Source organism: Leiobunum rupestre, chromosome 3 (genome assembly GCF_980474605.1).
Source record: "Leiobunum rupestre chromosome 3, qqLeiRupe1.1.hap1, whole genome shotgun sequence".
NCBI lineage: Eukaryota > Metazoa > Arthropoda > Arachnida > Opiliones > Sclerosomatidae > Leiobunum > Leiobunum rupestre.
Genome location: NC_143386.1, coordinates 21,318,533 through 21,343,013, shown reverse-complemented (window position 1 = coordinate 21,343,013; position 24,481 = coordinate 21,318,533). Strand labels below are relative to the sequence as shown.

Sequence of the window (24,481 nt, the reverse complement as noted above, 5' to 3'; positions counted from 1 at the left end):
GCTCCGTGTAAACCGGTTAACGTACAAATGGTGTGTCGAGTGACTAGGCTTAGTAAGTTTACGTTCAATAAATGACAATAATTGAACAAATATTCTTATGAAATTTTGTCTTATTACACAGTCGAGTGACAATTAGGTAAGTAAATTGAAACGTTTCTTAATTTTGCCTTAGTTATACTGTAAAACAGGTGACAGAACCCAGGCTTAGTCATTGGCTGGCTACCTCTGGCTGGTGGTCACTACATTTATAAGGCGCTAGTGTCGCCAATAGTGTTATACTGTTAATAAAATTGTGAGCTTAACCTATCAATAATTCATGTTTTTTGTGGTTATTCTGTAGATTGTGTTCATAAACTATGTGCCCCAAGGCTTTCAATATTCTCTCTATTCCAATACGGTATATTTAATTTTTTTTATGGGAAAATTTATGCATTTCATTAGTGTAAGACCCTTATCTTTCACATTTTCATTGCCTTAAAACTTACTCTGAATATCAAACAGGGCGCAAATCTAGTTTTGTATGCCCTAATGGTTTTGGACAATATAAAGCCTTAGGGTTGGGTCTCTTATATTACGCCTCTCTGCTTTATTCTCATTATATTCTCCAAGATTTAAGAACGCTTTTAATAACTAGCAGGATTGGGAGATTTATTAGATTTGAAATATCTGATGTAACTAACTTGTAGTTGAATCTATCGAACTGTTTTATAACAATTCTCTAAGTTGATTTATGTTAATGTTTGCGGCTTATTAACTTCGATATTAAAATATTTACAGATTTCACTCGCAGATGTTTGGTATGTTTTACCTATGGCCGCAGAAGTAAAGCTGGCCAAACCATTTGATTCTTTAATCAGTGGGGAATGTATCAAACTGATTGCAACCGTAATAATACGTCATTGAATTTAGTTCCTCAAGCAACATCAAAAAATGGATTCAAGAAAAATATATCTGCTCGTATACTTTCCTCCCTTTCATTGCGTGGAACGCTTCATCAACCGAAGATGCTTTTGCCCTTCTCAATTAGTACTACTGTGGCCTCAGTTATCACATTTTCTATAGCGGTCTTATGCTTCATCAGTAGTGTGAATGGTGATTTTGTATTTGACGACTCTGAAGCAATTGTGAATAATCAAGACTTGAGACCTTCGACGAGTATTAAAAATATATTTTTAAATGACTTTTGGGGTACGAAGCTAACTCACAGCACGAGCCACAAATCATATCGTCCTTTCACCATTTTGATATTCAGGTAATTAATGATTTTATCTTTATTCCAATGTTTCACAAAACTTTTCCTGTTGTATTTCTTGGAATTCTACTTTTAGAGTAATTGGCATGATAAATGAAATGCACAGTTGAATTAGATTTGAATTGGAACGGTAGTTATTTATCAAAAAGCTATTATTATTATTCTTTACAATTGAATTTTGGTTTGTTAACCAAAGGAATAATGTTTCATATTTGGTCAATTGAAAGCATGGAAATATCTCTCGTGTGTTCGTGATCTTGAAACATTTTTTATGTTTAGCTTATATTTTAAAATTTTAGGGTACATGCAAAAATAATTATTATGTAACTCACCTGTTGAAATACCATGAGAGTGCCTCAGATTCTTGGTTTTATATTTTACATCAGAGGAACTGCTGCCAGACACTAAAAATTTACTTTAGATATGATATAATCAACTAGGCACCATCCTAGCCCCATTAACCAGCGACTTTTAATGCTCTAGAACACTTTAATGTACTTAGACCGTCTACAAAGGTGGGGCCTCCTGTCTCTGGACGATAGAGGGCTGATCTCATAGAAACCTTTATAAAATTATTTATGGTTTCTACCATGTCTTTCCTGAAACCTTCTTCGATGTCAAATGGACTGGTAAAAAAGCTCCTACTATCTAGAAAAAGAGGTGCAATGGTTTGACTAGAAGAGTCTTTTTTACGCAAAGAGTAGTGAACCATTGGAACAACCTCCCAGCAGCTGTCAAAGTAAAATCCTCGGTCACTTCCTTTAAGATACGCCTAAATTGGTTTTGTGGATGGCCATTAACTCCCCCTCATGTATATAAATTATTGTACATACTTTTGTAATAGGTAAATAATTTTAGTGCCTTCTTTTGTATTGTATCTTTCATTTTGAGTTTTGTATCTCTTATCTTCTATCTTGTATTTTGTTACTTTTCCGTATATGCAAATTGACCTAGTCATGTTGTACCCAATTTTGTCATTCCTATATACTTTTTATTCTTCTATTTTACATTGATTATTAAATGTCCTTGCATTTTACCTTTGGCATGTTTCAATGTATTATCTCGGGACTCAATAAGTGTATATAACGCGTTCTTTTCCCGATAAATAAAATTATTATTATAATTCAGGTGGCCAGTTTACCAATATCGTTGTTTTCCTGATAAATCAGTTTGCGTCTAAATTACTGATTTTACCCAATACCAATCTTTTCCCCTGATATTTTCAAACAGATTTTCAATAAACAAGGCTAATTATTTTGTGGCCCTTACAACTTTACTGACCCCTTATAATTTTGTGGCTTGCGCTCCCGAATGTCTCTTATAACGTATACATATTTCAAAATTTGAAAATTTAACTCAATGTATAAATGGCACTCTTCTCTTTCTTTTACTAAACTCGTCAAGAACCAACAAAGGATTGTCTCTCAACCTGTTAGATATTCTCTATTTATAGAGAGCAAGGCTAAATTTGTTAATCAATTTTCAGGCATAGTTGTTCTTAAAAATGATTAGAGTCTATTAAGTACATGTACTAAAACTACGCTCTGAAATCTTCGTTTTATTGTTGCGGCTCTCGTCTTGTTTACTGGACCCCCTACTGATCTTGTATCTGACCTGGAGGGGACATGTGCATCCCCGCGGTATTTCCCTAAATTCCCTTAAGCCCCTTTTCTTTCTATTGGCCATTCAACTTTCTCTCAATTTCTGCTCCCTTCCTCCCTAATCTATCTGTTTATGGTCTACTATCTTCTTGAGTAAACTAATTGATTTAAAAAAAAATCCAGAAAAACGTTTCTTGGCAGTATAACAAATTTCTAGAGATAAAGAAAATTTATAAATTCAAATATGTGGCCTCTTAATTATAAATATGCGGCCCTTTTAATATAAATAATTCAGCTACTGCAGGTCTGCGATTATTTAATGTGTAGTTAGATATCGGTGATAAAGGCTAACAATTTCCCGAATCTCCAATATCAGCTAGATAATCAGTATCAGTCAATTCTCAAAATCAGTTTCGGTATCTGAATCGGTTAAATTAAATATCTGCCAACACTAATCTAAATATAATGTTTAGGCATTGTAACTAGGCAGTTAAAAGAATAGCGACAAATAGGATTAAAGTTGTCAATCCTTAGCTATGCCATTGTGAAACAACTATCATTCGCAAAAATATTTTTGAAAGATTAAGAAGTATCATATTGTGACGTATGATTATGTTAACAGAAAGTGAAAATTTGCACACTTTTCAAATCATTAACTGCTTTAATTTAACTGCACCACAAACTTGGTAGGAATTAGAACCTTAGGGATGTTGGTGTTACACATTCCATTAGCAATAATTACTCTGCAGTTATATAAAATTTACCTCATAACCTTAAAGATAAGTGACTAATGACATCTTGGATTATTAATAATGTTCGGTAACACTGTTATAAATCCAAGATGACATTAGTACACACAGTTTCTCATATGGCAAGTTTGGGTATTAAGCCAAAAATAGGGATTTGGCCCAACTTATGTGTAAATTTTAGGTCAACGCCACCTAATTAGGCCAAAACAAAATCACTTTCACATATTTTGTCCGAGTGATTCCTTATTTGCCATGAATATGAGTAAATAATTTCCACTCTGAACCCAATATGTTACATGTAACTCTAACAATTAGTTTATAAGAATTATTTTTCAGAAGTTAATTGGATTTACTGAATTTTCTGCAACAATACATTTTTCAGATTTGCATTCAAAAATTGAACCGAAAAATATTTCAGGAAGAAACCTTTTTTTGTGGGCCTGTAATTATGATATAATCTTTATTACAAAATACTCCTGTATCTTTTCAGATTAAATTATTGGTTCTGTGGAGGACTTAATCCATTCAGTTTTCATCTAGTTAACGTCATTCTTCATGGTTTTGCTAGTGTTCTAGTATTCCATGTATTAGCGTGTGTTTTCACTGCTGCAGCCGGCTGCAGCAAAGGGAACGAACCAGCGTTTCTCAGTGCCTTACTCTTTGCGGTTCACCCTATTCATGCTGAAAGTGTACGTATATTCAATATTTGTTTTGCGTATTTCTCTTGAATACCCAAGCAAAAGTAAATTAATTTAATTGTTTTCCAAAACTAAGAAAAGAAATGAAATTTGGAGGTTAAGAGTAATTAAATATTTTACTATCCCTTCATCAATTTTTTAATTATAATTGATTAATTAATTAACACCACCCCGTTTAGTGCTTCATTTTTTTCTAAGTTGGTTTAGTGAACGATAGTAAAATTACTCTACTATCGTAGCCTAGTACTTTAGAATTTTATAAAATTTTTTACTTCATGTACGACCTAGGTCTCTGGAGTTGTGGGATGTGCTGATATTTTGTGTGCTGTGTTTTTTCTGCTGTCATTTTTGTCTTACAAACAAGCATGCTCTAAACGTGAGTAATAGTGTAGGACATTTTAATTAAATGTATGTATTGATCGATATTCCATTAAATGTGCCTACTTAATGTTATTAGCAAAACATATGGACCATCATGTACATGTTGTAAAATTAGAAATAGTATAGCGGGCAAGATGTATACTGTTGAAGAAATAAAAAACAATGAAGATATTTTTTGTAACAAGTCTTTCCGTTATCTTTTAAGAGATAAGACTTCCCCTATATAAAACTAACATGTGTATAGCTGTTACCGCCACTCAACAATGCTAGTCCGCTCTTACTAGTCAGTTTTATGTTGTACTACCATCTCTTCATTAATTGTTATGTATATATATTTTAACCAAGTTGTAAATAAACCGTTCATTACTTTTAACTGAAGTCACTGGATTCGTTTCGGTATCTGCGCTCTGCTCAGTGTTGCTGTTAAAAGCTTCAACAGGTTATGGGCCCAGCACGCTTCCACTGCGCCAGGCTGCTGAGAAGCCTATGAACAGCTGAGTCCTGGTTCCAGTATTCTAGTTCCTGATATTCTCAACAACCTGATCCTGACCCATTGTATCCTGAAGAATGGATGGACTCCTTCGCCATGACATAGACAAACTGTCTGGTCCCGAGAATTGGCGGAGCTGGAAGAGGCAGATCAACGATGTCCTGATCATTCGGGACATTCATGAGATTATCACGGGAGACTGGACAGAACCGATGAGAACCACGACGTCAGAAGCGACATTTCCAGCTGCTTTCAAGAAGTATTAAGTAGCGTTCAGTACCGCCCGCACCATCATTTGGTCAGCACTTTCCGTCAAGGTCCAGAACATGATTGCAGACTGTGAGACGCCCAAAGAGATGTGGGATAAGCTCCTCGAGATTTTCGAACAGAAGTAGTCAAATCGGTTGCGAAAGCTCCTTGCACAGTTAATGCGAGTTACAAAATCGCCAGATGTCAACATGGCAACACACCTCGCCCAATTGCGTTCACTGTGCGCTGACATTCTGACCACCGCTTAAAGAGAGAAGGATATCTCTTTTGATGACTGTATCCTGATTGCTTGCATCTTCGAGTCCTTGCCACATGATGAATACCAAGAGTTCAGTATGCTGTGGGACACACTGCCGGATGAAAAGCAAACTGTCGCTGAGCTTGAGCGCCTTCTGATTGGTCGCGCAACCCGAGACAACCCTTCGGCAGATTCATCCGGGCTTATAGCTCGTCGAGAAGGCAACGGTAACTCCGGACGGGCAACGAACCAAAATCCTCGGAAGCAACGGCCAAGATGCTACAACTGCAATCATCCAGGTCATTTGTCAAAAGATTGCAAGAAGCCCAGGAAATCTGCCAGAGGCAGCCGTAACACCACAGAGGTCAATAGTAGCGACGGTTACTTCGCAGCAAATGCTCTGATGGCGGTGTCATCCACCGAAAGCCGAATGATGCAAGCAAATTTATCAACTTCCGACCCTTCGATAGCCCAGCTTCGCTGCAAGTTGGTAACAAGGCACACATGACAGCAGACGGAGAAGGGGACATCCGAATACGTTACAAAGTTGGCAATACCTTTCACTGCAACATTATCCATGATGTCTGGCATATTGGCGACTTTGCATGTAATGTCTTCTCACTCAAGGCTGCCATGAAGCGCAATCCGAAGCTGGAGTTTCTAGCATCATAAACTACCTGTGGGCTGTACGACGTAAAGAGTGGCAAGCGTCTGTACCGCTTGGATATCACGGTAGTCCAGCCGACAACTCGAGTCTACCTTGCCGCAGATCCAAAGAACGACAAGAAAGCTGATCTCCAAGTATGGCATGAGCGCTTGGGTCACCAAGACAAACGCCATGTTGCTGCTACGCTGAAGAAACTCTGAAACAAGGTTATCGATCTGAAAACGGACACGCTATGCGAGCGCTGCGTTTATGGGAAGATGACTCGTCACAGTTTCGGTACCCGTACAGACAAGGCCACGAAACCTTGAGAAAGAGTACATTCAGATCTCTGGGGGCTATCATCGACGCCATCACTGGGTGGAAAGCACTATTACCTCCTCTTTAAAGACGAGTATTCCGGTTTACGAATGACGTATCTCCTGTCGAAGAAATCTGAAGTGGTCGACTATCTCAAGGAGTTTCTCGTGTTCTGCAAGAATTACGACCATACTGTCCGAGAATTGATGTTCTTTTAATATAGTAGACGAGGTTACGGCCCAGTAAATATATTTTTAATCGCAAACCAAAGTAATAAGCTCAACTTAAAAATTGAAAAGCAAAAGATAAGTCCATTCGAGGGAGAGGTGGAGCGAAAATATTACTTTAGTGTAGAGAGTAATTTTTTTAGACTATACGTTCTAACCAAAAACCCGTACCATATCTCAACGAGCACAAGGTATTACATCTCTTCGCACCGACATTGAGACGTGCGCTACAATAGGATAAACCCACTGTAGCTCAATCTAATTTAAATTTTTAAGATACTAAAATATTATTGTAGATTTTATCTAGTGTTGTTAATTTTCCGGAAAAATTTCCAGAAAAATAAAAAATTGAAACATAAATTACTTTTTAAGGGTTTTTAATGTTTTTAACTTTTTATCGATATAAAATATCTAATAGCAGTAAACATACTACAAAACATTAATAGTGTTACATTGTTAATCAGTTTAAACTAGTCTATAAGTTTAGTTTTACTTTTATATTTGAAAAATTAGGCGAAAGTTCTGCTTTATTTACCTTTGCAAACAATATATTAGACTAATCATGGAATGAAAACTTTTTTTATTTTATTCAGAAAATTTTTCCGCAAAAAAGGCCTCGGTCATTTTCCTGAAAATTTTCCTAGCGGCAAATTTTCCGACTAACAACACTAATTTTATCTATTTCTAATTTTTATTATTGTAATTCCAGGTGATCCTAGCAGTGCACCCACCAATTTTTCATACGTCTGGATAATTTTGAGCCTACTATTGGCTGGAATTTCAATGCTAAGTAAAGAGCAAGGAATTACCGTTATTGTATGTATCTTGTTATTTTCTGTATAAAATACATTTGTTTTAACTCAAGAATAGTTTTGAGAAAAATCCACGTTTTTATATATAAGTGTAAAATAAAAATTTTAGCCTTTAAAAGTGAGTGAAAATCTCTTAAAATGGTCAGGGAAAACCAGGAATAATCAGGAAATTTGAATCTGAAAATTTGGTGGCAACCCTGAATTAATATAATAAGTATTTAATTAGTTGGATGAATGCTTTCCCAACCAGACATGGGCAAAATCGCTAGTGATATTTAGTGTTTCACTCTCACTCAAGAGTGCAAGTGGAACTAATTAAAAATCTTCCCTCTTTCTCACTCTCGCTTTACATAACTCGCCGAGTGCACTCTTCCCCAAAGAGTGAGATTTGTCAAGGTCACCAATTTCACTCGTATTCTTGGCGGGAAACTTTAAATTTAAGGCGGGAAATTTGAATTCGGTCCCAAAAGTATATTTTAGCCTTCTTTGTTGCTTATAGATGGCACCACGCTCTCCAGTAAAGTCATTAAATTAAATATAAATAAAAATTTCCCGCCTTCTTGTAATAGCCTTAAAAATTGATGAGTGAAAAAGCTGACCTTGACTAGCTTCACTCTTTTTGCGCGAGCTCACTCGGCGAGTGACTAAAAATTGAAAACTCCACTCTTACAAGTAGATTTTTTTATTAGGGAGTGGAGTTAGAAAAGTGTGGGGTAATACCACTCGCCAAAATTCCCTCCGAGTTTTGCCCAACTACCATCAAAAAGTAGTAATAACACATTAATAATGTATCAAAGTTTTTAATGATATCACTGCAAGTTACAATTCTGAAGCTAGATCTAGCTTCAGAATTGTAACTTGCAATCTTGAGAAAACCTATTTAAATTTAATAATCACTTGTTAATTCTACAAATGAGAAACCTGCAAAACTATTTTGATCAGAACAAAATTGGTTGCAATTTACAATCTCGATTTAAATGAAATATTTAAAAAATCACGAATCCTCCCATCTGTTGAACTGCAGAATTTTTCCACATGAAACGGGTTTGGTAGGATGAAATTTGATTGGCTATTCATGTTTTGTTGAAATGTGCATATTCGTGAGTCACAACTAGTCAAAAGGATGTTACAAAGAGAATGTCTGGCAATGACATTCTACCCCTCTCGAAGGCTGTTAATTATAAACTTTGTTGTTGGATATCCAACAGTGCCAAAAAAATTAGCAAAAAAGTGGTAGCACATTAAATAAAGCCTGATTCATGTGCATAATAATAATAAAAGATTTGTTTCAATTTAAACAAAAGTTAAGTAATGTGCATTTTTTTAAACAGCTGGTCTAGCGTGTGCGTTTTTGAGCGTCAAAATTTTAAGTAATCTCTTTCCGCTCTTTGTTGCGTGGTGAAATTTCCGATAATCCGTACGTTTCGCTCTTTTTTGAGTGGTAAAATTTTGGCTCCGTCCGTTTCACTTTTTTTTGAGCGGTGTAATTTTAGCTTATCTTATTTCCCTCTTTTTATCAATTAATTTTCACTCATTCTTTTGAGTGATGTAATTTTTGTTCTTTTTTGAGCAATGGAAATTGAGCTCTTTGTTTCACGCTGTTTTAAACAATATTTTTCTGCTGAATTTTGCTCAAAATGACAAAAACCCCTACAAATAAGGAGTGTGCCCATCACAGCCATTATTGTTGATCGCAAAACTCGAAAGTTATTTATATTCTTTACTCTTTAATTCATAGGGAGTTTGCAGTGCTTACGATATTTTCTTGCTGTGCCGTATTGATGTTATTGAAGTTGTGAAAAAAGCTCTCAGTAAAGTACAATGTTCTCCAACTAGGCCCTCTACAGATAGCGACCAAAAGGTTTGTTTGGCTTTTTTAAATGCATTCAACTACTTTTACATCCAAGTCACTGGAAATAATAAACAGATAATAAATAGCATTGTCTCAACATATTTTCAAAAGTGAAATTAGAAATTCAATAATTTTGTAAAGACCAAATGGTTTTTTATTCATCTTGTATCGTAGTGAAATATATTCATGTTGTGACCATCCAACTCCCAGCAGCATTGAACGATATTTATCAGAAATATATTAAATGTTTCATCCAATTTTTAAAGTATTTAAATTTTGGATCTGTATAAATGGTAATTGTTATGCTATCATTAATAGGTATGTTATAAAAATAAGCCCAGTCATTTCTATTTTGGCCAAATGCTGATATGATAAGTGTGTCAGTTTCCTAGCTACGTAAAATTTTTATTTTCTAGAATAACCCCACATTTTTGTGGACTTCATACTAAATCATTATACCTAATTCGTGCTTTTTGCCTCATCGTCGCATTGAGCTGTACTAAGGTGTAGGACTTTTTAAAGTGTCTAGAGATGCTTAATAACGTAATTTCTACATCACCCTACATTAAGCTATCAGTAGCTATTTCATCTGACAGTCTTATACAATTATTAGATTTATGTTGATATAACTGATTCTATTAAAATAATTGTAATTTCGTTGAACAGTGGGTATGGTCATTGGTTGTGCGTCACATGTTCCTGCTTATTGGAGGAATTGCTCTCTTGTTTTGTCGTTTTCAAGTTATGGGCTCAAAACCACCATCATTTCAACCCGTTGATAACCCCGCATCATTTGAAGACAGTGCTTTCATTAGAGCCACAAATTATAATTACATCTATGCTCTGAATGTGTGGCTCTTTCTACAACCATGGTGGCTTTGTTTCGATTGGTCCATGGGATGCGTGCCTTTGATAAAATCCATATCAGACATTCGTATTCTCGCAGTTCTTGGATTATGGATAACTGTGGGAGCGTTGCTAGCTACTTCACTTTGTCATGGAGATAAACGTTTAAAAAGGTAGTTATATTTGATGTCAGTTAAGAACTTCGTTAAATATATGTTACTTAGTATATAATAATAATCAGCTAGGCTTTTATTGCCTTCAATTCAAGTGGCCGGGCTAGAATGCGTTGGAGGGTTGTAGCAAACCCTTCATGCCGCGCGAACCAATAGCTCCGTACACTTAAGCCTCAACAAGGTTTTAATAAATAAGGGGAAACTGAAGAACTGGAGGGAAAATCCCTTCAATTATAGTTGGGAGAGAAATTGCAAACTCTACGCAGGAGTACTTTGTTCTGAGTTTTCACCCAGTGCTACAAGCTGGGATCCAAAAACTATACATACGCTTCGCTACATAGACTGGCGTTTTCAAGGGCTCAACTTGCATACGATAGCAGCCGCTGGTCAAAATGTTTCCCTTTCCTCAGCATTGCTACTAGTGTCGCCTCCAACAACTGGTCCAAAGTTTCGGAGGTGTTAACAGGTTTTTTGTCTGGAGATGCCGGTCTAGTAAGCGAATCTTATGTAGTCTTTGCTGGGATTGAACCCGGCTCCTCTTGCTAACCACTCTGTCACCCCACCTCTGACTAAGTTTAACCTGTTTTCTGTTATAAAATTAGTTTTGTACTGTTAATGTTTATTAATAATTACAGTTTGGTTTTTAGGTCTTTAACCATATCATTAGCTCTGGTTGTGATTCCATTTTTACCGGCTTCAAATCTGTTCTTCCGAGTGGGATTTGTGATAGCAGAGAGAGTTCTTTATCTGCCAAGCATAGGGTTTTGTTGTATCATTGTTATTGGAATGTATCAGATGTCTTCTTCACCATTATATCATCAGGTGTTTATTTTTTCTGTTTAAAATGTGATATCACAATTTTTAGTAAACAATTACAATTTTAAATATACTTAGTTAGAATTACTTAATTGAGAAAATCTGCCTGATAATTAAATTAAAATTCAGGTCCGTAATAGATTTTTCCCTACTGCCATCTTGCCCTGGCCTACTAAAAAAATTTATACCAGGTGCTCCATTTCCTAGGGGTGTGCGAGTACTTGCCTATACCGAATGCTCATATCGAGTTCCAAGCTTAAGTATTCAGCTCGAAACTCGGTAAGCCTTGTTAAGAAATTAGCTGAATTTAAAGTTTAGCCAAGGTCAAATTTGCTAAGAACTTATTTTCAGTTTTAGTTCATAATGAGTACTTAATTAGGTAATAATAGTGACTTGCTATAATATAAATATTTGGCGTAACAATTATCCACCATAAATCGTAAATCGCCTCGTCTACTTACACCAATATTTATGGGACACTGCCAACATTGACATAAAATCAGAAGAGAGAAACTGCTGCCCGAGCATGTGGAACAGTTAACTGTTATACAACAAAATTTTTTAAAAATGCAAATTTTGGGAAATAAAAAACTTAAGGAGGCTAATACCCTTACCAAAAAATAAGTTGGCTAAAAACCACTTAGGACAACTTGTATTTCAACTTGGTTTTCAGTTTGTATTTGGGACAAATGCCTACTTAAAAATAACTTAAATCCTCTTTATTAATCAACTTATTTCCAACTAAACCAGAATCAACATTTACATTTAACTACTTAAAAGCAACTTAAATCCTACTAGGGAAACATCTAAAAACCAACTTAATATTATGTAATTTCCTTACTACTAAAAACCAACTAATTATAAACTTAGCAAAAGCAGTATTTTCCTACCAACTGAATCACAACTTATTACCCCTTTAATAGTAACTTGAAATATGCTGACAACTTGAGCCTACTTAATACAAACTCAATATCAACTAATAATGTGTATACAAACTAAATACAAACTGAAATCCAACTTATTTTTTGGTAAGGGATACTTTAATGAATGATTGAAACATAGTTCTGAAATATATATTTTTCTTCTCAGCTATCCCAAGTGGGATTTTTAACATTGCTCATACTGTATGGAATCCGTTCTGCTCATGTAAGCAACATTTAATTTTTGTAAATCATGACTGCTTAATTTTTCTCTTAAATTGTAAGAGTTGATGCATTAACAAAGGTAGTACTACCAAAGCCAGACTGAAAATCGTAATTCAAATTGGACAATGAATATCTGTTGGCTATTTATCTTATATTAACTTTCTGTGACACCATAAATGCTTAAAGTTTAATTAAATAACCAAATTCAACTGGTATTTACATTGTATGAAACAAATTCAGTAATACATTGAGTTTAATTATACACTTGTAATGGAAAAATTAAATAGATTTTAAATTATATTAGCATATTTTTGTTAAAAATGTAGATTGAAAAAACTTGATTTACTTGTTTTTGTAACTATACGGTAGTTAGTTTTTAGCTTAGACATGTTGTAACTAAATTCAGAGAATAGTTTTAATTTTCGTTGCCTGTATCTTTGGAGAAGTTAGCGCTGTGCTACCAAATGCTATTTTATTTTTACTAATTCTTTGAGGCTACTCCCTTACCAAAAAATAAGTGGTCTAGGAAATACTAAAACTACCAACTAAATACCAACTTAAAACCTACTTAAAACCAAATTACAAATATGTCATTTTCTGACCACTAAAAACCAACTAATTACCAATTTAAAGAAAAAAGTATTTTCCCATCAACTTAATATCAACTTAATAACAACTTATTACCCCTTTAACTAGTTTATTGAAATATTCTGACCACTTGAGCCTACTTAAAACGAACTTAATGTCAACTAAAATGTGTATACCAACTAAATACCAACTAAAATCCAACTTATTTTTTGGTAAGGGCTGTTAAATGGTTTCTGATGCACTCTACATAATTATTATATATGGTTACAGAGAAGTGGCGAGTGGAAAACAGAAGAAATTCTCTTCAACTCTGGTCTTAAAGTTTGTCCACTTAATGCTAAGGTATTTTTATCATCGATTTGAATTTTAATGTTTACAAATATCTATAAATGTTGCCAAGAACATATTTGAGTACTGAGATCTGAGCAGTAAAGAAATTAAATCAAAAAGTGCAGAGCTTTTACAATCAATCAAACTTATTTAAGCTTGGTTAAAATATTAAACCAACAAACTAGTCTATATATTCCAAGGGGCTAACCACTCTCTGAAAATCTGTACACCGATTACATAAATATGAAAATGAGTACAGCCTTTGGTAGTGCTAAATCTGTGCTTACTTACGTAATCATTTTAGCGCGGTCAAAGCTACAGGCTTCTACCGATTACGGGGAGTGATCAGCCCCTTGATATAGACACTTGGAATTATAAGGACCGATTAAGGGGAGTGATCAGCACCTCGATATATACACTTGGAATTATAAGGATTCATGCCACCATGTTGCAAAAACTCCTTGAGCAACAGGCTGGGTCTTAAGCTACGTTTTTTTTTTTTTTTCAATTCATTAGCTGACTGTCATCGTTAAGAAACGATGTGGTGCTTCATTGGCAGTATCCAATTTGTATATTGAAGGATTTCTGTTTTTATAGACATTATCACTATCTAAATAAGTTCTTGGTATTACTACATATGTGGGATTAAATGTTTAAAAATTGGAAAAAGAAATAGTCTATAAATATTACAAAAGTTTTACAAAATCATGTATTGGATTGGTTAATTATGATTGAAAGGTTTGGGAATCTGATCCGTGAACTTTGACTCAACAATAAAATACGGGTTGTAGCATTTTCCTCTAGCTATAAGGTGAATCATAGTTTTATATGAATATAAAATTGCATAAAAATAATACAAATATTTCTATAAATATGCAACAAACAAAATAAAGGCCTTGCATAAATGTATCCGAGGTTGGAAACATGTACTGTAATTCATCAACACATTTCTTTTATAGGTTCGCTATAATATAGCTAAAAATTCTGCCGATCGTGGCTTACGGGAAGAAGCTATTTTAGGATATAGAGAAGCAATAAAATTAAATCCAGAGTACGATCAAGCGATGAATAATTTAGCCAATATTTTAAAAGATTTGGGTAAACTCGCTGAGGCAGAAGCGTTACTTATAAGAGCTCTACAAATCAGACCTGATTTTGCTGCGGCCTGGATGAACTTAGGTATAGTCCAAGCTGGACTTCGTAAATCCGAGGAAGCTGAAACAAGTTACCGTACTGCAATAAAAAATCGCAAGCACTACCCGGACTGCTATTATAATCTAGGGAATCTTGTAAGTATTCTGTTTGCCTGAAGAACGAAATTTAACACAAATGAAGTACTCGTTTCATCCTTAATTACTCACCAGTTCAAAGCTGGTTTCTTAACCACCTAGTCATGCCTCCTCAATGGGTCAGTGAATTTAAAAAAACAAATTGCACACTTGTTTCTATGCTTATGAAAGTAAGATGGGTAGATGTTTAAGTGTTTGAAGCAAACCCAATGGATTTCAAAATGTACCTACAAATTTTCGGGGCTACAGACAAAAATTAAATAACTTGCTTTTTAACTGATTCTCATGAAAATCTCACTCTTTAATAACTTTATGAAATAAATGAATCTGTGGGGTTCCCAAACTATGGCTCATAAGCCGGGTGACCACCAGATGTACCCTTCCATTTTTTTATAGGCAAAATTGGAAATTTATTGTCACTCCTATAATTTCCTATAAAACAATTTTTAGGTAAATATAGGAAATTATTGGAACGCTAAGGTGAATTTATAGGAAATTATAGGAATAATTTTAATAAAGATAAGATATGCATTTAAAGGAATTTTGATTTAGTAGTAATATTACATTTAATATAGGAACAGCTAGATTTTGTAACAAGATTAAATTAATATTACATTTTCATTTCAAAACACCATCCAGTCGTAAAAGCCAATGAAATAAGTGCTTTTGTAAACGGCTGGCTGTTTTTGAGCGTCTTCTAACTATTAAAACTATATTGAAAGCAAAGTTTAAAATATTTATCAAAAAAAAAGAAAATTGTCAAAGTATAGGAAGTTGTAGGTTGACAATCAAAACATAGGTAAAATTATAAAATATAGGAATAAAAAAAAATATATCAGCTAGGCTAATACCCAAGGCACCACTTTGGGCCTAAGTCATCAAGCGACTTTTGAAGCTTTTAATTCAGGTGGCTGGGTTACAATGTGTAGGAAGGTGGTGGCAAGCCCTCATGCCACGCGAGCCAACAGCTCCCTACACTAACTATTACCGTTAACCTCAACAAGTTTTTATGGAAGGGAAAACCGAATAGCTCGGGGGGGGGGGAAACCCCTTAAACCAGTGGGGAATGAACTTGCAAACTCAACGCAGAAGGAGTTGTTCCGAGTTTTCACCCAGTGCCACAAGCTGGGATCGAACCTGGCTTCTTTTGTGTGGTCACTGTGCATCAGGTCAAGTGCTACAGCTTTTACAAATTTTATTTTTGAATTTCTGGTTTATCGTAAATAAAATTTTTAAATTTGCATATTTTATGCCGAATTGGTTTTGTAGAAAAAACCTTAAATTTTAAAAATTTCATTTATTAGAAAAATGTCTTCTGTTATTCAAAAAAAATGGTAAAATGAAATAAACAATAGTTTATGACCAAACAAAATTAAGATAGCCCAATTCTGATTGGATTTCTGGAATTTGCTTCATTAAGTGGGAGATCATGATAATTATATAATTTTGGTCTGTGACCCGAAACATTGTTGAAGCTCTTCAAAATCTTACAAAAAAACTCAATTATTATTATTTTAACCAAAAAATTTACCAGATCTTACTTTTATAAGCACAGAAATAATATAATAAGTGTCAGCAGCATCAGTACAACAAAATTTAGAAACCAGTTAAATTGCATACTGGTTTAAACAAATCACTGAGAGTCATGTAATTTTTAACAACTTATCCAAAGGCAATAATATAATAAACCCTTGAACAAAGTGACTTAATTACTGAAAATGTGTGAAGTTGTATCTTGAACATAATGGTATTTATAAAGTAAATGCCTGGTGAGAATCACCAGAACTTATAAATTAAGAAGCTTTAGAGAAATTTAAGCAAGCAGGCTAGCTTATGACTGAAATGCAATTGCTCTAAAAAAACTAAAGACCAGTGAGTGTTTATATGCGGTTTTCTATGCGCTCTATTTATATTAATATATTTGGTAAATATCTTTATCATTGGAAAGTTTAAAAACTGAAACACTTAGTAATTGTCACTTTTTGACTGGCAGGTAAAAGATTTTTACTGTTGTAGTAATTGGTTTTTAATTTTTTTTCTAGTATTTAGAGCAGAAAAGGTATGAAGAAGCGTACAGAGCTTGGCGTAATGCTACAAATATGAGACCAACTCAGCTTGTTGCGTGGAACAATATGATTGTAATGTTAGATAGCATTGGTAGGTTCTTTGTATAAAGGGGCTAAGTTCTAGAGCATATTTTAAACATTTGTCATAGTTTAAGAGGCCACAGAATCATTTTAATTTAGAGGGACAAAGGTTCTAAGTTCTATAGAATAATTTAAACTTTTGTCATAATTTAAAGGGCTACAGAAGCATTTTCATTTTGAGGATAGGACTATAGAATCAGGTGTTTATAGACACACTAAAGGTATGCTGGAGCCATGTGACGGAAGGGTAGGAGCTACCTAAAATTCAGCTTGAATTTTTCAAACGAATGTGTGGCCCTTTAACTACCAGTTGGCTAGCTGGATTAGACTGGTTTAAACTGTTAAAAATCCTAATTTTTCAAAAAAAATGATGAATTATCTTTGTAATGGTTCAAAGTCTTATATTTACCTTTTCCATATTAAGTTAAATTTCAACCTGTTTTGTAACTTAGCCAAATTCCAAGATATGTCCAAATAAGTAAAAAATATGGAAAACATACTTTAAATTCCCTCTGAACTTTCTGGTAATTAAAACCAACGTTAAGGTATCATGAAACAACTAAGAATTTTTATTTTGGCGTTTGCTATCAGGGTCAAGACCCAAAAGTGTACGTGTCAACTCTACCTTTGCGCCCGTTAAAATATTTACTAAGAGCAAGTCTCACAATAGACTATATAACCTACTAGTTGGAATAGTACTAACAAATATATATTTAGTCTATGGTCTGGCGCGATTTTCTCTCTCCGATTTACTCGCCCGGAGACATACGATCTAAAACGCCTCACTCGGCGGCGCTGGAGTGGAGAAAATTTCAAATTTTGATGACGTATTTTCAACCCCCTCTCCCACTTCCTCTTTTTACTTCGCGACAAGCTCCCGTTAAACATTTTACCGTACTGACACACTTTTGGGTCTTATGTCGCTCTTGGTCACAGGTTGTCAACCCTACCTCATACCCCCTCAGGTTTCTTTTAAAATTCGTTTCTGAGGGTCTTTTTTGCGAAAAAGCTGATTTTAAAAATATTTTTGGCATTCGATGAATAGTTTTTGAGGTATTAGACATTAAAAAAATAGCAAAAAATGCCAAATATGGCCTTGACCCCTGAAATGGGCCAGTAAATATCTTAATGACAAATTATACGAATTTCATGAAACCAAACTTGATTGAAGGACATTTTCCTGCGCGTTCCATAAATAATTTTAGAAATTTTATACATTTAACCCCTTACCTCTTTAATTTCAATTTTTTTACTCCGTAACCCGTGATTAAAATCATTTTGAACATTTATTTTGATTTGTTCTTTCCATAATTTATTTTCATAAAATTTTTGCGGCAAAATAAAATTTACTTACTTCTTTGTCTATCCAAGACACATATTAGATTGATACATTAGTCTAATTTACTTGTGTTACTACAGGAGAACTGGAAAAAGCAGAACATGTAGCTAATGAAGCACTTAAAATTATGCCAAAGGAAGCTACATTGCACTTCAATGTGGCCAACACTTTAGGCAAACTTGCGAAGTATGAAGAGTCTGAACATCATTTCTTAGAAGCCATTTCATTAAACAGTAACAACCCAATGTATTTTACAAATTTAGGTAAGTTATTATTTTTGTGTTAATTTTACATGGATGTACCCCAACCCACTATATCCATAAGTTAACCAAAGTCAATAGTACTTGCTCTGACTGTCTTTGTGTGTTAAAATTAATATAGCAGTGACCATAAACACCAGTAAAGGAATAATCCCGACCAATTCATAATTAAACTAGACCTTATTTCTAGTTACATTAACTTGCTACGTTTTATAATAAAGATTAAAAGTAAATTAAATATCTACCTATTTTGTACTGAAGCTAAATGTGGAGTTATTAAGTATATGACTGCGGTTCTATATCTTAGGACTTCTCTCCTATCAAACACTGTTGAACTGCAGAATGAAAAGAATTTAAACTCTAAGAAAGAGGAAAAGACCAACAGGGAGTTGACATCTCCCTTACGTAAACTACTCTCTAGAATGCCTCCAAACTCATTTTACTTGCATGCCTTCAAACAAACTCTTATTTACCAACCTCTTTCCCAGAGCGCCACCTCTGGTGACTGACCCTGAGAACAAGGTTCGCTGAAAATACTGCAAACTGGTTTTCACAGTGATATGGCTACTATCATACTGTTACATGCATAATAAATGTTTTTATCAGCAATTAACAGACATTATTAACTAATTAAATGTAACTGTTGTAACTCATATCAAAATTTACTTTAATTTATTAGTCATTAATTAAGTATTAAACTTTTACAGGAGTGTTGTACCATTTGTGGGGGAAATATGACAAAGCTGAAGAGGCTTATTACGCTGCTTTGAAAGTGAAACCTGATATGAAGAGAGCTTATGAAAACTTAGATTTGTTGAAAAAAGCCCGGAACAAGCAACAGATTACAGCTTCATTGACTCAACTCCAATAACCCACTAAAAGAAAAAGATTACTTTTTTGCCAATGTTATTCTAGTGCCAAATGTTAAAGATGCTAGGAAATTATATATATACTTGCAGAATGAAGTCTAAGGCTACATTGTTAAGGGAATGCTTAAATGGGCAAGCAATGGATGTTGAGTGTAAAACGTAATACATTTTCAAATTCATTGCCTGACTATATGAAATGGCTGTTGATAGTAAGTAGCTTTAGGGAAAAAATGGATGTGATTACTTGCAAAATGAACGTACCTAAAAGAAAATGTATTTCAAAATTGATTCATATGCTCTCATTGGAGATCTTAGTGAATTTCAAATATTCTTCACAAATTTTGCTTACTCACTTATTAATTCACTTAGTTACATCGTAAGTGTTGTAAATAAGGACTTTGAGTGAAAGCTTAAGACTCAGTCTTGTATTTGCACAGAGTTAAAGGGACCACTGGAATAATTTCTCTGATAGCTATCGCATTCCCCCTGATCTTCCTTAGACATTACCGGCATACGCATGTATAATTTCCTGGAGATACTTTTTAAGTATGAATATTAATAGTACAATAATTTTACCTTTTTGTTGAGGGTCGTGTTACATTTTTATTTCAAAATCTGTTTATCACAAGTCAAATCCAATTACAAATTGACATTTTTCCAAGTAGCCAATCATATGGTATAAAAATATTTTAAGAGAAAAATTGCAATATAAACAATAAGTGTTCACGTTGAATTTAAGTTTGCGTATATACACCTATTTCATATCATTGGATAAGTCGTACTTAAGAAAATTTTAACTTTTAACGCATTTAAGCTGAGCGTATCTTGAGGCCTTTAGAAAAAATTTATTCGAATGCTCATATATTTCAGTGTCATATGTACTTAAGTAATTCCCATTGGATATCATTCCAATTTATTGCATCTATGTCCTGAGGAAAACTTAGTACAAAATAGGGTTATTTATAATAGCAAATATGTGTATTAAAGATCTCAATGGAGTTTGGGCGTTGTCAAATTACCTACCTATTTTCCCATATTGATAACTAGCGTTGTTAGTAGAAATGAATGCATTTAAATTAAGTTGTCTGATTTAAATTAATTTTTTGATATCATTAGTTTAAATCACCTATTATACTTAAATGTACTAATGAAAATGTACAAAAATATTTTTATAGCCATTTCATACCAACTAAAATACAATATCTATTTAAATTTAACAAAGACTAATTTAAATCCAAGTTTACATTACTCATGTGCTTAAACTTAATTAGTTTATCAGGAAACATAACCATAAATATGTTCGAAAATCAAAAAAATCAATCAATTGCAATCATAAACATTTGATTTTTATGTAACCGCCCTTTTTTATCAAAATTGTTTAACATCATGCATTGCCTACCATACAAGGAAAACTCGGTATAAACTAAATAAATATTTTTATACCATATATTTAGCTACATTTAATGTTAAATTTAGAGATATTTACAAATATTTAGTGTAATTTATTAATTCTTTTTTGGGTTTTTTGTGGAATTGGGATTAGTGACAGCCCTGGCAACTAACTGTTTCTGAAACTTACCCACCTACAAATAAGCACTTTTTTTTAAGTGTAATTAGTCACAGTTTAGCAACATGTTATTTGCTATCAAATTACGAATTATGTATGTAACTTTACTCTTTGTACATCATAAAATTCTAAGTAGGATATAGGTTAACTCTTGTCTAATACCGTTTTCCATTTGACTGCTTTTGAGTGCTCGAGAACACCCAATCACCATTTTATGTTCCATGCATGTGCTTGGATCTGCTCTGACTAATTTTTGCGAGTTCCAATTAAAGTTTTTGAGCGTACTGAGATATCTTTTAAAAACAGATTTACTGATTTCAACTGATCATCAAGGTGAGATCAATCTCTGAGGAAGTTTGACTTCCAACGTGCTTGGAGCTATTTTTCTTCAAAACATGATTCATATTACTCTCCCAATCAGGGTTAATTCAATTACATCAGACTGATTCATATCGCATCTCTAGTGGTCAAATGGAAAACGCTGTAACTTATTTGTATACCGGTATTTTTTTCTTTTGTCTTAATATTTATATTTGTTAAAGGGTGGTAGTTAGTTTTCTTTTATTCCTGTTATTTAATATTATTTTGAGAATGTCTTTCACCTACCTAATTGTTTTTTACTGTTATCACGAAATGTTTTTGTTAAAAATTCGAAATATAATTGAACCATCAGAAATATATAATATCTTTTACGAGAGAAGTATTCTAATCTGTATAATGTTTATTTGGTTGAGACATGCACCTTCACAGGCTCCCATTGGCAGAACAGCATGGAGAGATGAGAAGCAGGGGCTAGTAGGGGAGTGGTTAACTCCCAACCAGCTTATTAGTTATAGTACTATTTTCTCCCCCAGTGGCTGCAAGGTTGCATTTCCTTCCCTTGGTGGGAATGACTAACAGTTATTGGTATCTTACAATAGTAGGATAATTATTGTGTAGTTCTTCCTAAGGCCTTCACAGGCACGTTATCCAACCTTATAGGTAATGAATGGCTACAAGGGCACCTCTGTATATACCACTTTATCAGTCATAAGTTATGTTGTTTTTTTAAAGCACACTGTACCGTTAGGCCTAATTTCTGTCAGTAATTTATAATCATTACATCTATTCCATCTGGAAAATATCGTTAATAAATTTATAAATTATTAAATAAGTGTAATTTTAGTCATAAGGCAGAGTAATACGCGGTAACATTTCAGCCATGATATGGTTAATGCTTCCCCAGTTTTGTGGAAAAAATTGCTTTCAATGAAAACTGCCTCCTGCATCGGATCGGAATTTTACATTTTTTAATATTTACTTGCGTTTCATTTTTAATAATAAAAATAAAATGCTTTTATTGGGTTTCACCTTCAGTACATGACTGATTTACAAGGAGACCCGTATAAATAAATATAAAACAATTTCTATAATTAATTAAGAGTTTAAATTTAAATAGAAATCACTTGTCTTTTATCGCGTAATTGAAATCTTCTCTCGTCAGATAAATATTATATACTTCTGGTACCAGCTATTATACAGTTATTCTTGTGAGGTATGAACAAATTAGAATTAAATGTTTAAATGCATATCAATAGTACCATAAGTAACATAATAAAAAGATGACACACACTTTGTTGAACCTTAGTTGTAAAAGTTTTGGAACTTAAAACCATTGCTCCAAATTAGCTGTCTGTTGGCAAAGAATCCTTAGCAGGTTAAATTGAAGCAGTGAAAGCCCAAAAACAGTTAAACCAAAAATTCGAAAATATCTAGCTTTGGAAAAGCATTGAATCTTTATAATAGTAATTTTGGTTCTGGTTTGAATAATTCGTCAATATTTTTACTTTTGAAAGCATTTATCAGCTGTCAATATTTGCAGTTACAGAGACAATAACAAGGTGTCAGTCTTTATCTCCAATATAATTTACATAGTCATTGGTGAAACTGATTTAGTAAAATAAATTGGAGAATAGTATATGTCATACTCTATCTCTTATGTTACTTATAATAGTACCAAGAAGCCGTAAATGTAAACTGTGCATTAATGAAATCTTGATAGTATGGTACTGAAAGTAATAATCAGCGAAACACATTTACATTAAAAATTTGCACTATTTTTGCTGTCTAAAGAAAACTGTGTGCTTTAATAGACAAGTATGTTACGTGTAGACACGAGTAGGGGTAGCCATCAATTTTGGCAAGATTATGGTCCAAGTCGCACCTAGGTTGGCTACCCACAATGTCTATGGAGCTCAATCTGTTACTGCTCTACAAAAAAAATACATATCACCAGAAGTTTATAATGTATCTTTTACAAGGAAAGTATCTATTAATATATACCGGTAATAAATTTTGTTTGAAAATAGGAGTTTCAAATTGGCTATAAATTTGATGATAGAGATAGACTGCATGATGGATATTTCTCTTCTAATAGATATATTATTTACTTCTGATATCACACAATGAATTTTGAAGAATTGTAATAACTGCAGGAGTGCCATTAAAATAATTTATATAACTATTTGGTTTTATTTCTTATATGATAGTATATGCAAAATAATCAGCCACTAAATAAAAGCCAGAAACGCGCCAAAAATTATCTTTTTCAAATTTCGCTTATCAAACTTCCTTGTTGGTGAAGAGTTTTCGGTCAAGGAGTTGGAAGTGACATATGTTACGTGTAAATGTTTATTTTAAAAACTAATCTAGTTATCTTATTGCATTAGAAATTTTCCTATTTTTTTGTATTGATTCTCAGGCAGTCTAATAAGTTATCGACTCATTACCATGCTTCTGTTTGGCTTGTTTGATTTCAAAGTTATTTATATTTACTTTAATTTAGTAATCTACAAGACATATCAAAGTAATTTTTTTACTAGAGCTAGCCAGTGGAGAATGTTTAGAGGGAAATCAGAGAGAAAATAGCAGAACAAAAATTTAACAATTAGCCTATATAATATTTTAAGCCTAAAGGTGAAGCGAGTGACGCAACGCGAAATTATAAAAAAAATCCTAGTTTCGTACACGCTTTGCTTCCTCACGCACGAGCTTGATTTTTGAAATGCTTGCGAGCTTCATGTGTGCAGCCAGCTTAACTTTTGGGATTAACAAAAATTACTTTACCCTTTTTTAAATATTAACAAAGTTACTTTCATAACTTTGTTTTAAGTGCCTTAAAAATATATATTTTAGAATTCTGGACATAAAAATCTTATGTAACCTAAATCACCAAATTTCAAATGTGTCCCAGCTGACACTATCTACCTTTATGGAATTCTTATGAGTAATTATGTTGCACATGATGATAGTAGTGATAGACATACATTTATATGAGATTGGCATAGACAAAAGATTATCTAGGACATATCCCATAACTTTCCCTGTAATATAATGGTCATCTCCTCAGAATTCCATATATCTGACTTGTTTTTCCAGTCGGTATTCGTTGATTTAACAATCCTTAAAAAGTTTGTGATGTAAGCTGTACCCAAAGTGATGTTTGGAACATTTTTTCAAAAGGTGGTGCCAGTAGTTGATGGTTATACTTTGAGAAGTCGCGTTCTGGATAATCTTTTGTATATGGTGTGGATTACCAA

General features: G+C 33.6%; 1 protein-coding gene across 3 annotated transcripts; it reads left to right on the top strand.

The window, feature by feature from the left end:
• LOC149949795 (protein O-mannosyl-transferase TMTC4-like) lies at nt 1-23,378 on the top strand. 3 transcript variants are annotated; one of them, XM_090167923.1, is made up of 15 exons: nt 1-136; nt 341-397; nt 778-1,252; nt 4,093-4,291; nt 4,589-4,676; nt 7,580-7,686; nt 9,421-9,543; nt 10,201-10,553; nt 11,201-11,375; nt 12,459-12,515; nt 13,373-13,444; nt 14,392-14,721; nt 16,764-16,878; nt 18,288-18,470; nt 19,175-23,378. In XM_090167923.1, exons 3-15 carry the CDS (start codon nt 864-866, stop codon nt 19,336-19,338), a joined length of 2,355 nt encoding a protein of 784 aa, XP_090024049.1. In that variant the 5' UTR covers nt 1-136; nt 341-397; nt 778-863; the 3' UTR covers nt 19,339-23,378. The 3 variants fall into 3 exon arrangements, with proteins under 3 accessions (XP_090024049.1, XP_090024048.1, XP_090024050.1); XM_090167922.1 differs by lacking the exon at nt 341-397; XM_090167924.1 differs by lacking the exons at nt 1-136; nt 341-397 and adding an exon at nt 420-442.
• The last annotated feature ends 1,103 nt before the right edge of the window (nt 23,379-24,481 follow it).